The sequence below is a fragment of the Mustela erminea genome, chromosome 7 (assembly GCF_009829155.1).
Source record: "Mustela erminea isolate mMusErm1 chromosome 7, mMusErm1.Pri, whole genome shotgun sequence".
Classification (NCBI taxonomy): domain Eukaryota; kingdom Metazoa; phylum Chordata; class Mammalia; order Carnivora; family Mustelidae; genus Mustela; species Mustela erminea.
Window position 1 is genome coordinate 29,205,424 of NC_045620.1, and position 12,884 is coordinate 29,218,307.

Here is a 12,884-nt window from a genome sequence, read left to right on the forward strand (position 1 = left end):
AGGGTCTGTCCAACAAGAAGATCTAACTATTTTAAATATCTATGCCCCTAACATGGGAGCAGCCAACTATATAAACCAATTAATAACAAAATCAAAGAAACACATCAACAATAATACAATAGTAGTAGGGGACTTTAACACCCCGCTTCACTGAAAGGGATAGATCACTGAAGCAAAAGATCAACAAGGAAATAAAGGTCTTAAATGACACACTGGACCAGATGGACATCACAGATATATTCAGAACATTCCATCCCAAAGCAACAGAATATACATTCTTCTCTAGTGCACATGGAACATTCTCCAGAATAGATCACATTCTGGGTCACAAATCAGGTCTCAACTGGTACCAAAAGATTGAGATCATTACCTACATATTTTCAGACCACACTGCTCTGAAGCTAGAAATCAATCACAAGAGGAAAGTTGGGAAGAACCCAAATACATGGAGGCTAAAGAGCATCCTACTAAAGAATGAATGGGTCAACCAGGAAATTAAAGAATTGAAAAAACTCATGGAAACAATTGATAATGAAAACACAATGGCTCAAAATCTGTGGGACACAACAAAGGCAGTCCTGAGAGGAAAATATGTAACGATACAAGTCTTTCTCAAGAAACAAGAAAGGTTTCAAGTATACAACCTAACCCTACACCTAAAGGAGCTGGAGAAAAAAACAGCAAAGAAAGCCTAAACCCAGCAGGAGAAGAGAAATAATAACGATCAGAGCAGAAATCAATGAAATAGAAACAAACAAACAAAAACAGTAGAACAAATCAACAAAACTAGGAGCTGGTTCCTTGAAAGAATTAATAAGATTGATAAACTCCTGGCCAGACTTATCAAAAAGAAAAGAGAAAGGACCCAAATTAATAAAATCATGAATGAAAGAGGAGAGATCACAACAAACACCAAAGAAATACAAACAATTATAAGAACATATTATGAGCAAATATACACCAGCAAATCTGACAATCTGGAAGAAATGGATGCATTCCTAGAGATGTATAAACTACCAAAACTGAACCAGGAAGAAATAGAAAACCTGAACAGACCCATAACCAGTAAGGAGATTGAAGCAGTCATCAAAAATCTCCCAACAAACAAGAGCCCAGGGCCAGACGGCTTTCCAGAGGGAATTCTACCAAACATTTAAAGAAGAATTAATACCTATTCTCCTGAAACTGTTCCCAAAAATAGAAATAGAAGGAAAACTTCCAAACTCATTTTATGAGGTCAGCATTACCTTGATCCCAAAACCAGACAAAGACCCCATCAAAAAAGAGAATTACAGGGGTGCCTGGGTGGCTCAGTGAGTTAAAGCTTCTGTCTTCGGCTCAGGTCATGATCCCAGAGTCCTGGGATTGAGCCCCACATCAGGCTCTCTGCTTGGCAGGGAGCCTGTTTCCCCTCCTCTCTCTCTGCCTGCCTCTCTGCATGATTTTCTTGAGAAAATCATTCTCAATCGTGAAAAACTGAGAGCTTTTCTGCTAAGGTCAGAAACACGGCAGGGATGCCCATTATCACCACTGTGATCTCTGTCAAATAAATAAATTAAATCTTTAAAAAATAGAATTACAGACCAATATCCTTGATGAACATGGATGCAAAAATTCTCACCAAAATACTAACAAAAAGATCCAACAGTACATTAAAAGGATTATTCACTACATCCAAGTGGGATTTATTCCAAGGCTGCAAGGTTGGTTCAACAGCTGCAAATCAATCAACGTGATACAATACATTAATAAAAGAAAGAACAAGAACCATATGATACTCTCAATAGATGCTGAAAAGGGTTTTGACAAAGTACAGCATCCTTTCTTGATCAAAATTCTTCAAAGTGTAGGGATAGAGGGTACATACCTCAATATCTTCAAAGCCATCTATGAAAAACCCACAGCAAAAATCATTCTCAATTGAGAAAAACTGAGAGCTTTTCTGCTAAGGTCAGAAACACGGCAGGGATGCCCATTATCACCACTGCTATTCAACATAGTACTAGAAGTACTAGCCTCAGCAATCAGACAACAAAAAGAAATTAAAGGCATCCAAATCAGCAAAGAAGAAGTCAAACTATCCCTCTTTGCAGATGATATGATACTTTATGTGGAAAACCCAAAAGACTCCACCCCAAATCTGCTAGAACTTGTACAGGAATTCAGTAAGGTGTCAGGATATAAAATCAATGCACAGAAATCTGTTGCATTTCTCTACACCAACAACAAGACAGAAGAAAGAGAAATTAAGGAGTCAATCCCATTTACAATTTCACCCAAAACCGTAAGATACCTAGGAATAAATCTAACCAAAGAGGCAAAGAATCTGTACTAAGAAAACTATAAAGTACTCATGAAAGAAATTGAGGAAGACACAAAGAAATGGAAAAATGTTCCGTGCTCATGGATTGGAAGAACAAATACTGTGAAAATGTCTATGCTACCTAAAGCTATCTACACGTTTAATGCAATCCCTATCAAAATACCATCAATTTTTTTTAAGAAATGGAACAAATAATCCTAAACTTTATATAAAACCAGGAAAAACCTCGAATAGCCAGTGGAATGTTGAAAAAGAAACCCGAAGTTGGTGGCATCAGAATTCCAGACTTCAAGCTCTATTACAAAGCTGTCATCATCAAGACAGCATGGTATTGGCACAAAAACAGACACATAGATCAATGGAACAGAATAGAGAGCCCAGAAATAGACCCTCAACTCTATGGTCAACTAATCTTTGACAAAGCAGGAAAGAATGTCTAATGGAAAAAAGACAGTCTTTTCAACAAATGGTGTTGGGAAAATTGGATAGCCACATGCAGAAGAATGAAATTGGACCATCTTATACCACACGGAAAAATAACTCCAAATGGATGAAAAACCTCAATGTGAGAAAGGAATCCATCAAAATCCTTGAGCAGAACACAGGCAGCAACCTTTTCAACCTCAGCCGCAGCAAATTCTTCCTAGAAACATCGCCAAAGGCAAGGGAAGCAAGGGCAAAAATGAACTATTCGGACTTCATCAAGATCAAAAACTTGCACAGCAAAGAGAACAGTCAACAAAACCAAAAGACAACTGACAGAATGGGAGAAGATATTTGCAAACTATATATCAGATAAAGGGCTAGTATCCAAAATCTATAAAGAACTTATCAAACTCAACACCCAAAGAACAAATAATCCAATCGAGAAATGAGCAGAGGACATGAACAGACGTTTCTGCAAAGAATATATCCAGATGACCAACAGACACATGAAAAAGTGCTCCACATCACTTGGCATCAGGGAAATACAAATCAAAACCACAATGAGATACCACCTCACACCAATCAGAATGACTAAAATTAACAAGTCAGGAAACAACAGTTGCTGGCAAGGATGCGGAGAAAGGGGAACCCTCCTACACTGTTGGAAGGAATGCAAGCTGGTGCAGCCACTCTGGAAAACAGCATGGAGGTTCCTCAAAAAGTTGAAAATAGAATTACCCTATGACCCAGCAATCGCATTACTGGGTATTTACCCTAAAGATACAAATGTAGTGATCCGAAGGGGCATGTGCACCCAAATGTCCACAACAGCCAAACTATGGAAAGAACCTAGATGTCCATCAACAGATGAATGAATAAAGAAGATGTGATATATATATATATATATATATATATATATATATATATATATATACACACACATACATACATGATGGAATACTATGCGGCCACCAAAAGAAATGAAATCTTGCCATTTGCAATGAAGTGGATGGAACTAGAGGGTATTATGCTGAGCGAAATAAGTCAATCAGAGAAAGACAATTATCATATGATCTCCCTGATATGAGGAATTTGAGAAGCAAAGTGGGGGGCTCGGGGGGGAGGGAAAGAAAAAAATGAAACAAGAGGGGATCAGGAGGGAGACAAACCATAAGAGAATCTTAATCTCACAAAACAAACTGAGGGTTGCCAGGAGGAGAGGGGTATAGAGAAGGTGGTTGGGTTATGGACATTGGGGAGGGTATGTGCTATGGTGAGTGCTGTGAAGTGTGTAAGCCTGACGATTCACAGACCTGTACACCTGGAGCAAATAATACATTATATGTTAATTTTAAAAAAAGAAAGAAAAAGAACAATAACAAAAATGTTGGTCCAGGTGGGCCTGGCCTAATCAGGTGACCCTTTAAAAGAGGCTTCCATCTACTCAGATACTTGAAGCCCCAAAGTGTCTCTCTCCCTCTGGTGCCGGCCTTGAAGAAGCCAGCCATGAGTTCTACTGCTGCAAGGGATTGAATTCTGCCAACAATCTCCCAGGCTACTGGATGGAATTCAGTCTGGCTGACATCTGGACCTGACCGCTATTGAGACTGTGAGTAGAGGACCCATCTAAGCTGTGCCCAGACCCACAGAAACTGTAGAGTAGTAAGTGGGTGCTGTTTTAAGCTGCCAAACTTGTGGTGATTTGTTATGTAGCAGCAGAAAACAAGTCTGCCTTTCAGATATCCATCCAGTCTCTTTCCTAGGTCCTTCAAGCATCGGCTGTCCCCTTTACCAGAGGCCTGCACTGAGCACCCTTAGAAAAAAATTACAACATGTCTCTGCTTTTCTCCATTGTCCTGACTACCTCCTAACCTACTGAGCTAGGTTTACTGTTTGATGCCTCCCCACACTCTACTAGAATATAAGCTGTCGCGAGCAGGGTCTTGTGTCTGTCTGGTTCACTGACATCTCAAGCATCTGTCCCCGGACCCTGTGCATCTTAAGATAAGCAGTCCTCGGAGAGCTGTCAGAGCGCCAGCCCTGCAGGGTCCATTATGCTAAGGAAATTTTATGTGCATGTATTAACTTGGGTGAGGTCAGGGTGTCCCAAGGATAGGAAGGAGGCCTTTCTGGGGCTGCCTCTAGGGTCAAGGCCCTGGCCTTCTAGTCCAGCAATGCCAATGAGCTGATTTGCGTGAGAAATAAGACGACTCTCTGACGGGTAATCAGGTCAGCCTGAGCAGCCCCTCCGTGCTAGGCAGCTCACATGAGTGACTCAGGGTCAGCCAGGCCCTGTGACCTGTCCAGCCCCAGCAGCCACAGCATCCTCCTGGAGGAGGGTCAACAAGAGGGCTACAGTGGCTGGGGCCATGCCAGTCTCCTCTTCCCCGAGGGCAACATCTAGGGCCTGGCTGCACTGAGTCTGTTCCTTCTGACACTGGCCTCCTTTCTTCTGTGCTATTGCAAGGTGGGCTCCCCCCACCCCTGGGGAGCCCTTGGAGATGGGGTTTAACATGCAGGAGTTATTACCAAGGGCCCTGGGGACTCACAGCTGTGGAAGGGAAGGGGTGGATACAGAATTGGGGAGAGGGAAAACTTCCATGGGGGCCTCAATTGCGGAGCTCAGAGCTGAAACAGTCCTTCACAGTTGCCCACTGTGGGGCCAGATCGGTATTGGAGGTCAGCCACCTGGGAAGGGTGTGATCTTGGGCCAGGCTACTCTCTGCCACTGAGGAAGACCCTGGCTGGTTGCTAGCCAAAGTCTTCCTGCTGGGGGTAAGTCCCCCCTCCTTTTTTTTTAAAGGATTTATTTATTTATTTATTTAAGTAGTCTCTACATCCAATGTGAGGCTCATACTCATGACCCTGAGATCATGACCTGAAGAGAAACCAAGAGTGGAACTGAGCCACCGGCGGGTCCCTTCTTGAAGGACGATGGGTGCTGAGCTTCTCCCCCTTCATGACATTGACTAACATCCCCTCCACGGAGGCACTCTTTCTTTTATTTGTAATTATATTCATTTTAAGATACATTAAAGATGCGGGGTGCCTGGGTGGCTCAGTTGGTTAAGGTTTGCATTCTGCTTAGGTCAGGATCTCAGGGTCCTGGATGGAGCATCAAAGTTTCAGGCTCTGCTTCTCCCTCTGCCTGCCACGCCCCCTGCTTATGCAAGCTCGCTCTCTCTCTCTCTCTCTCTCTCTCTCTGAAAGGAAAAAAATAAAATCTTTTTTAACAAATTACAAAAGAGGGGCACCTGCGTGGCTCAGTGGGTTAAGCCTCTGCCTTCGGCTCAGGTCATGATCGCAGGGTCCTGGAATCAAGCCCCAAGTCGAGCTTTTTGCTCAGCAGGGAGCCTGCTTCCCCCTCACTCTCTGCCTGCCTCTCTGCCTCCTTGTGATCTCTGTCTGTCAAATAAATAAATAAAATCTTTTTTAAAAGATTACAAAAGAAACCAAGTGTATTTATATTCAGGAATCAAAATGTTAAAACAAATCTGTGATATATTTAAATATGCTTCTTTACTTAAAACCTTAGATACAAGGGCACCTGGGTGGCTCAGATGGTTAAGTTTCTGCCTTGGGTACAGATCATGATCCCAGGCGCTTGGGATCAAGTCCGGCATCGGGCTCACTGCTCAGGCGGGGAGCCTGCTTCTCCCTCTCCCACTCCCCCTGCTTGTGTTCCCTCTCTCGCTGTCTCTCTCTGTGTGTCAAATAAATAAAGTCTTAAATAAAACATTAGCTAAGATCTGGTGGCAGAGCTGGGAATTAACTATCATTAACTGCCATAACGTCAAAGGGATGAGTCTAACAACATTTAGAGACACTTGCCATAGCTGTGATGTGATGGGAGAATAGCTGTCATTTGATGTGTGACAAAGCCACAAGGGTTGCAAATTCCACGGTGGCTAGTTGACCACCCCATAGTTGAAGCAAAAGGTTACATTTCAGTTACAGGTTAAAGAAAATAAAGATCTTTCCCTATTCCAGTTCCAGGTGCAGGGGTGTGGGTGTGGGTGTGAGGGTGGAAGGTGGGTCCCAGGAAATTGGGGTTCGAGCCGAGGAGGCTCCCTAACAAAAGAGACAAGACTGCTGCGCAACCAGCCAAGAAGGAGAGATGCGGAGTCCTGCCCACCCTCCTCTGGCCTGGAGGGGTCCAAGTGTCTGCTCTGTAATCCTTCCCCCACCACACTGGGAAGCCAGCTACATAGTTCTGGTTGGGCCGCAGACCTTCATGCTCCCTGCGCCACTCCAGGGGGCCCAGGCCACCCGCCCCCGCACGGCCTTGTCTTCTACCTCCCCTGCCCCCAGTCCATCAGCCGCTGTGGTGACGGTGACCTGGCCAGGCCCCTGCAAATAAGGGGGCGCGCCGGGCGCCCAGGGTCTGACCCGCAGCGACCAGCTGTGACCAGCCATGCGGCGGCCCTCTTAGCCAGCGCTCCGCCCGCGCGGCCAGGGCCATTAAAAGGCGGGTCCCGCAGGCACCGCCGCAGCAGCCGCCCCCGACCCAGCGCACCAGCACCATGGCTGGCCCCGGCCTCGCCTGCTGCTTGCTGGGCCTCCTCGCCCTGACCTCCGCCTGCTACATCCAGAACTGCCCCCTGGGCGGCAAGAGGGCTGCGCTGGACCTCGATGTGCGCCAGGTGAGCCCGGGCCGCGTCTCGCCGCCCCTGCCCGCCCCGGGGTCCGGAGAGTTTAGGGGACCTGCGCCCCCTTCCCGCGACCGCGGCCCCCGACCTCGCTCAGCCCTCGCTCATCTGCCCCTGCCCTCCCGCTAGTGTCTCCCTTGCGGCCCTGGGGGCAAAGGGCGCTGCTTCGGGCCCAGCATCTGCTGCGGCGACGAGCTGGGCTGCTTCGTGGGCACCAACGAGGCGCTGCGCTGCCAGGAGGAGAACTACCTGCCATCGCCCTGCCAGTCGGGCCACCAGCCGTGCGGGAGCGGTGGCCGCTGCGCCGCCGCCGGCATCTGCTGCAGCCCGGGTGAGCGCGGGCCGGGGCCGGGGAGCGGAGACCCGGGAGGGGCCGGCACCGGGGACCGGGGACCTGGAGGGGGCCGGGGACCGAGGACCTGGGGATGGGAGCCAGCGGAACGGGCCCTGACTCGGCGCCTCTCGTTCCAGACGGCTGCCGCGCCGACCCCGCCTGCGACCCCGAGGCCGCCTTCTCCCAGCGCTGAGCCGGATGGCCCCGACGGTGGTGCAACACCACGAGAAATCATGAAATAAAATAAAGCAGAGTTTTCCCCCTCTAACTCGACTGGCGTCTTGGTGTCGGAATGGGAGGGAGGGCACTGGGGGAGCCCCGACGGTCGCGCCTGGCGGAAGCCGGCGTCTCTGGCTCTGGGCGTCTGAGTGCGCTGTTCCAGCCCCGCAATCCCGCAGCTGGGGGTGAGGTTGGGGGGACAGCAGGACCGGCTTCGAGGGAGAGGGTAATAGACCCCAGCTTCCCGCTCCAAACAGAGCTGGGAATCTACAGCAGGCGGATTAAGAGGAACTTTCAAAGAACCGAAAGGATAGGGCGGGTTGGGCCGGACAAGGAACAAGAGGAAGAGGAAGGAGCCCCAGGGACGGGTGAATGACTTCCCTACGTTTGGAGTGAGGCTTGAGCCCCACCTGAGGGTTGGGTTTGGGGCTCCGGAGGCTGAAGGGCCATCAGGTTTCCAAGGAGAGGGACTCCAGGCCACAGGAGGCCGCCGGGACTCAGAGGTGCCAGGCCGCGGTGCACCCAGCTGTGGCCAGCTCCTTCCTCTGCAGTGGAGGAACTGGGCAGGACTCAGGACCCTGCAAGACAGGAGTTCCGGAGAGCCCACCGCCACAGAAATGACCACAAAGCATGCTGCCCTTCACTTACCCATGCCACTGGGCAAGCAATTTCAGAAGGTGCAGACCACACTCCCAGGCCTAGTAAAACAGGAACAGATCACTCTCGTGTGAGAAAAAAGATAATTTCTATGGCTTTCTCTCACACTGGAGGCCCAGGAGCACTGCCCCATGGCAGTATGTGGAGAGAGAAAAAATGTGCTGAAGAGGACTGTAAGATTTTCTTTAAATAAATTACCAAAACAGGGAAAACTAAGCTATGGTGCTAAGAAGTCTTGAGTAGGGTGGTAACTGAAGGGGGTCCAAGAGCAGCTCAGGGGTGCAGTCATATCCTGCTTCCTGGCCAGCCAGCTGGTGGAAAATATAACCCAGCATGCTCGTGATTTGACTTTTTATATGTATATAATATGCAAATGAAAGTTTTGAAAAAGGAAAAAAATATCATACTGCTGAAATGTATGGAGAGAATAGAGATGAGGCTTTTGGAGTTTTTTTTTTTTTTTAAGTGCTTTTCTTCTAAAGTAATCCATATATCCAATGTGGAGCTCAAACTCATGAACCCGAAATCAAGTCTCATGCTCCAAGGACTGAGCCAGCCAGGAGTCCCTGAGATGAGACTTTTGAAAACCCCTGTGGCCTATAGCAACCTGGAATACAGTTTTTTCTTTTTTTTTCCTTTGCTTTTTTTTTTTTTTTTGCTTTGAATTTATTGATTTGTTCTTAGATTTCACATATTAGTGAAACCACATGTTGTTTGTCTTTTTCTGTCTGACTTATTTCATTTAGCTTAACACCCTCTGTGTTGGTCCATCTGTGTTGTCACAAGTGGCAAACTCTCACCCACCCTTTTTCATGGCTGAGTAATATTTCACCATATAGACCAAGGTTCCTTTTTTTTTTTTTTTTAAAGATTTTTATTTAGGGGTGCCTTGGTGGCTCAGTCTGTTAAGTGTCTGCCTTTGGCTCAGGTCATGATCCCAGGATCCTGGGATCAAGGCCCACATTGGGCTCCTTGCTCAGTGGGAAGCCTGCTTCTCCCTCTGCCTGCTGTTCACCCTGCTTGTCCTCACTCTCTCTCTCTGACAAATAAATAATATCTTTTTAAAAATAATAAAAAGTGGGGCACCTGGGTGGCTCAGTGGGTTAAAGCCTCTGTCTTTGGCTCAGGTCATGATCTCAGGTTCCTGGGATCGAGCCCCGCATCGGGCTCTCTGCTCACCAGGGAGCTTGCTTCCTCCTCTCCCTCTGCCTGCCTCTCTGCCTCCTTGTGATCTCTGTCTGTCAAATAAATAAATAAAATCTTTTTAAAGAAATAAGATAATAAAAAGATAAAAAATAAATATTTTTATTTATTCATTTGAATGTATACTACAGAGTGACAGATCTGTGCTTTGCCAAACTGGAATGTCCCCCTTCTGCCTTAGCAGGAACTCTGGGATTTCCCCCGCCACCTCTTTCTCTCCCCTGAGTACCTTGGGGTGCCAGCCCAGCTGTCCCCACCCTAGGAGAGAATTTGGGTCCCCTCACCCACTCAGGCACCCACTTCACTGTCCCACTCTTTCCCTAGAATCCAAAGGTGAACAGTGTTTTTGGGCCACAAAACACAGGGTCAGATTGACATGTATTTTCCTGGGTATGTCCCCAAGGTGGCATCAAGCTGGGCCTGGTGGCCAGAAGGGTACAGAAGCAAGCTTGTTACCATTCTTCCTTCTTCTTGTTTTCTCAGTCCCACAGCCTTTGGTCCTTGTTGAATGACTCCTTCAAACCTCCCAAGTGCTTGGGGGCTTGTCCAGGGCGGTGGTTCCCAGCTCCCACTTTGTGTAGCTTTGTTCTTTGTCCTTTTACTACTTGGAAATGAAATTCCTAGAGAATATGCCCACCTACATACGATTTCCAAAAACAAGTAATTAGTCTTAGCAGTAAGATAGAGAAAAGGAAAGTAAAAAGTAATATTACTTTAATATGTGACTAAACAGACAAGCCTATGCTAGGTGACACGCACACAACACAGCAGAGCAAATATAATAAAGAGAGATTGGAACCCATTCCCTACAACAAGTTCAGGCAAACAAAAAGTTGAGAAAAAGGGCAACGAGGATCAATGCTCTCTTTTGTGGGGCGCCTGGTTGGCTCAGTCAATGGAGCATGAGAATCTTGACGTTGGGGTCATGTGTTTAGTTCAAGTTGCATGTTCGGAGTAGGGCTTCTTTTAAAAAAATTCTTAGGGGTGCCTGGGTGACTCAGTTGGTTAGGCATCTGCCTTCCACTTGAATTATGATCCCAAGGTGCTGGGATTGATTCCTCCTCGGGGTGAGCCTGTTTCTCCCTCTCTTCCCTGTTCCGACTCTTTCTCTACATCTGTCTCTCTCTCAAATAAATAAATAAAATGCTTAAAATTTTTTTTTTAATTCTCTTTTGGGACTCCTGGGTGGCTCAGTCGGTTAAGCAGTTAAGTGCCTGCTTCGGTTCAGGTCATGATCCCAGGGTCCTGGGATTGAGCCTCGCTTCCAGCTTCCTGCTCAGCCAGGAGCCTGCTTCTCCCTCTCCCTCTGCCACTTCCCTGCTTGTGTTCCCTCTCTCCCTATCTCTCTGTTCCCCCCCGCAAAAAAAGTGTGTCAATTTTAAAATAAATAAATAAATAAAACGAAAAATTCTTTTTTGTGCCACAAGAAATAGACAGACTCAGATATCCATGAATTGCAAAGAGTGCACTCATGGAACACTTGGGGAAATTTGAATAGTCCCTGAATACTTGATGGTACAAATATATTGTTGAGTTTCAGTTTGCAGCTGGTGTATGTGACAACAGTCTGTGGTCATGGGTTTTGTTGTTGTTTTTTAAAAATTAATTATTGTATTTTTTTTAAAGATTTCATTTATTTATTTGACAGAGAGAGATCACAAGCAGGCAGAGAGGCAGGCAGAGAGAGAGAGAGAGAAGGAAGCAGGCTCCCCGCTGAGCAGAGAGCCCGATGCGGGGCTCGATCCCAGGACCCTACGATCATGACCTGAGCCGAAGTCAGCGGCCTAACCCACTGAGCCACCCAGGCGCCCCCTAATTATTGTATTATTAAATTATCACATATAAAATTTTAATATAGTATTATAGCATTAAAATTAATTTATGTGGTGCCTGGGTGGCTCAGTAGGTTAATCCGCTGTCTTTGGCTCAGGTCATGGTTTCAGGGTCCTGGGATCAAGCCCCCAATCCGGCTCTCTATGGTTGAGAGTCTGTTTCTCAGGTGCCTGGGTGGCTCAGTGGGTTAAAGCCTCTGCTTTCAGCTCAGGTCATGATTCCAGGGTCTTGGGATCCAGCCCCGCATCCGGCTCTCTGCTCCGCAGGGACTCTGCTTCCTCCTCTCTCTCTGCCTGCCTCTCTGCCTACTTGTGATCTCTATTCGTCAAATAAATAAGTAAAATCTTTGGGGAAAAAAAAAAGTCTGTTTCTTGGTTTGTCTCCTTGTTTCCTTTGTTTGTTTGTTTGTTTTGTTTCTTAAATTCCACAAATGAGGGACACCTGGGTGGCTCAGTTGGTTAAGCCACTGCCTTCGGCTCAGGTCATGATCCCAGGGTCCTGGGATCGAGTCCCACATCAGGCTCCTCGGTGGGGAGCCTGCTTCTTTCTCTGCCTCTGCCTGCTTGTGCACTGTCTGTCTCTCTCTCTCTGACAAATAAATAAATAAGATTAAAAAAAAAACTCCACAAATGAGTGAAATCATATAGTATTTGTCTTTCTCTGATTTATTTCGCTTAGCATTATACTCTCTAGCTCCATCCACGTTGTCGCAAATGGCAAGATTTCATTCTTTTTTTATGGCTGAATAATATTGCTCTGTGTATACATACCACAGCTTCTTTATCCATTCATCAGTAGGTGGACATTTGGGCTGCTTCCAAAATTTGGCTATTGTAAATAATGCTGCTATGTGTGGTCACGTTTTTAAGAAGAAATCTTTTTGAGGGGCGCCTGGGTGGCTCACTTGTTAAGCATCTGCCTTCAGCTCAGGTCGTGATCCCTGGGGGTCCTGGAAAGGCCCGAATTGGGCTCCTTGCTCAGCGGAAAGCCTGCTTCTCCCTCTCCCTCTGCCTGCTGCTCCCCCTGCTGTGCTCGCTCTCTCTCTCTCCGTTAAATAAGTGAATAAAAAAATCTTTAAGAAGAAGAAGAAGGAGAAGAAGAAATCTTTTGAGATCCACACTGGAATGTTCACAGATGAAATGGTTATGCCAGGCGGGATTGGCATCAAGTATATATAGTATATATACTAATTCGGGGGTGGGAGCGTGAGAGGCAAGGATGGGGTAGAGGTGAAACAGGC

General features: G+C 46.7%; 1 protein-coding gene and 1 pseudogene across 1 annotated transcript; one reads left to right on the plus strand and one right to left on the minus strand.

Annotated features, from left to right (window-relative positions):
- The window catches only part of LOC116596335, a 38,479-nt pseudogene extending 31,205 nt beyond the window's left edge, over nucleotides 1–7,274 (minus strand).
- Nucleotides 7,068–7,988, plus strand: OXT (oxytocin/neurophysin I prepropeptide). Its single transcript, XM_032353747.1, has 3 exons — nucleotides 7,068–7,392; nucleotides 7,528–7,729; nucleotides 7,870–7,988. The coding sequence occupies exons 1-3, from the start codon at nucleotides 7,273–7,275 to the stop codon at nucleotides 7,923–7,925; spliced, it is 378 nt and encodes a 125-aa protein (XP_032209638.1). The 5' UTR covers nucleotides 7,068–7,272; the 3' UTR covers nucleotides 7,926–7,988.
- Nucleotides 7,989–12,884: the final 4,896 nt, after the last annotated feature.

Bases quoted from the DNA above. Each gene is read 5' to 3' on its own strand.
- OXT (XM_032353747.1), top strand. From the start codon at position 7,273: ATGGCTGGCCCCGGCCTCGCCTGCTGCTTGCTGGGCCTCCTCGCCCTG. The intron at 7,393-7,527 runs GTGAGCCCGGGC...CCCTCCCGCTAG, and splicing joins TGGACCTCGATGTGCGCCAG to TGTCTCCCTTGCGGCCCTGG. The intron at 7,730-7,869 runs GTGAGCGCGGGC...CTCTCGTTCCAG, and splicing joins CGGCATCTGCTGCAGCCCGG to ACGGCTGCCGCGCCGACCCC.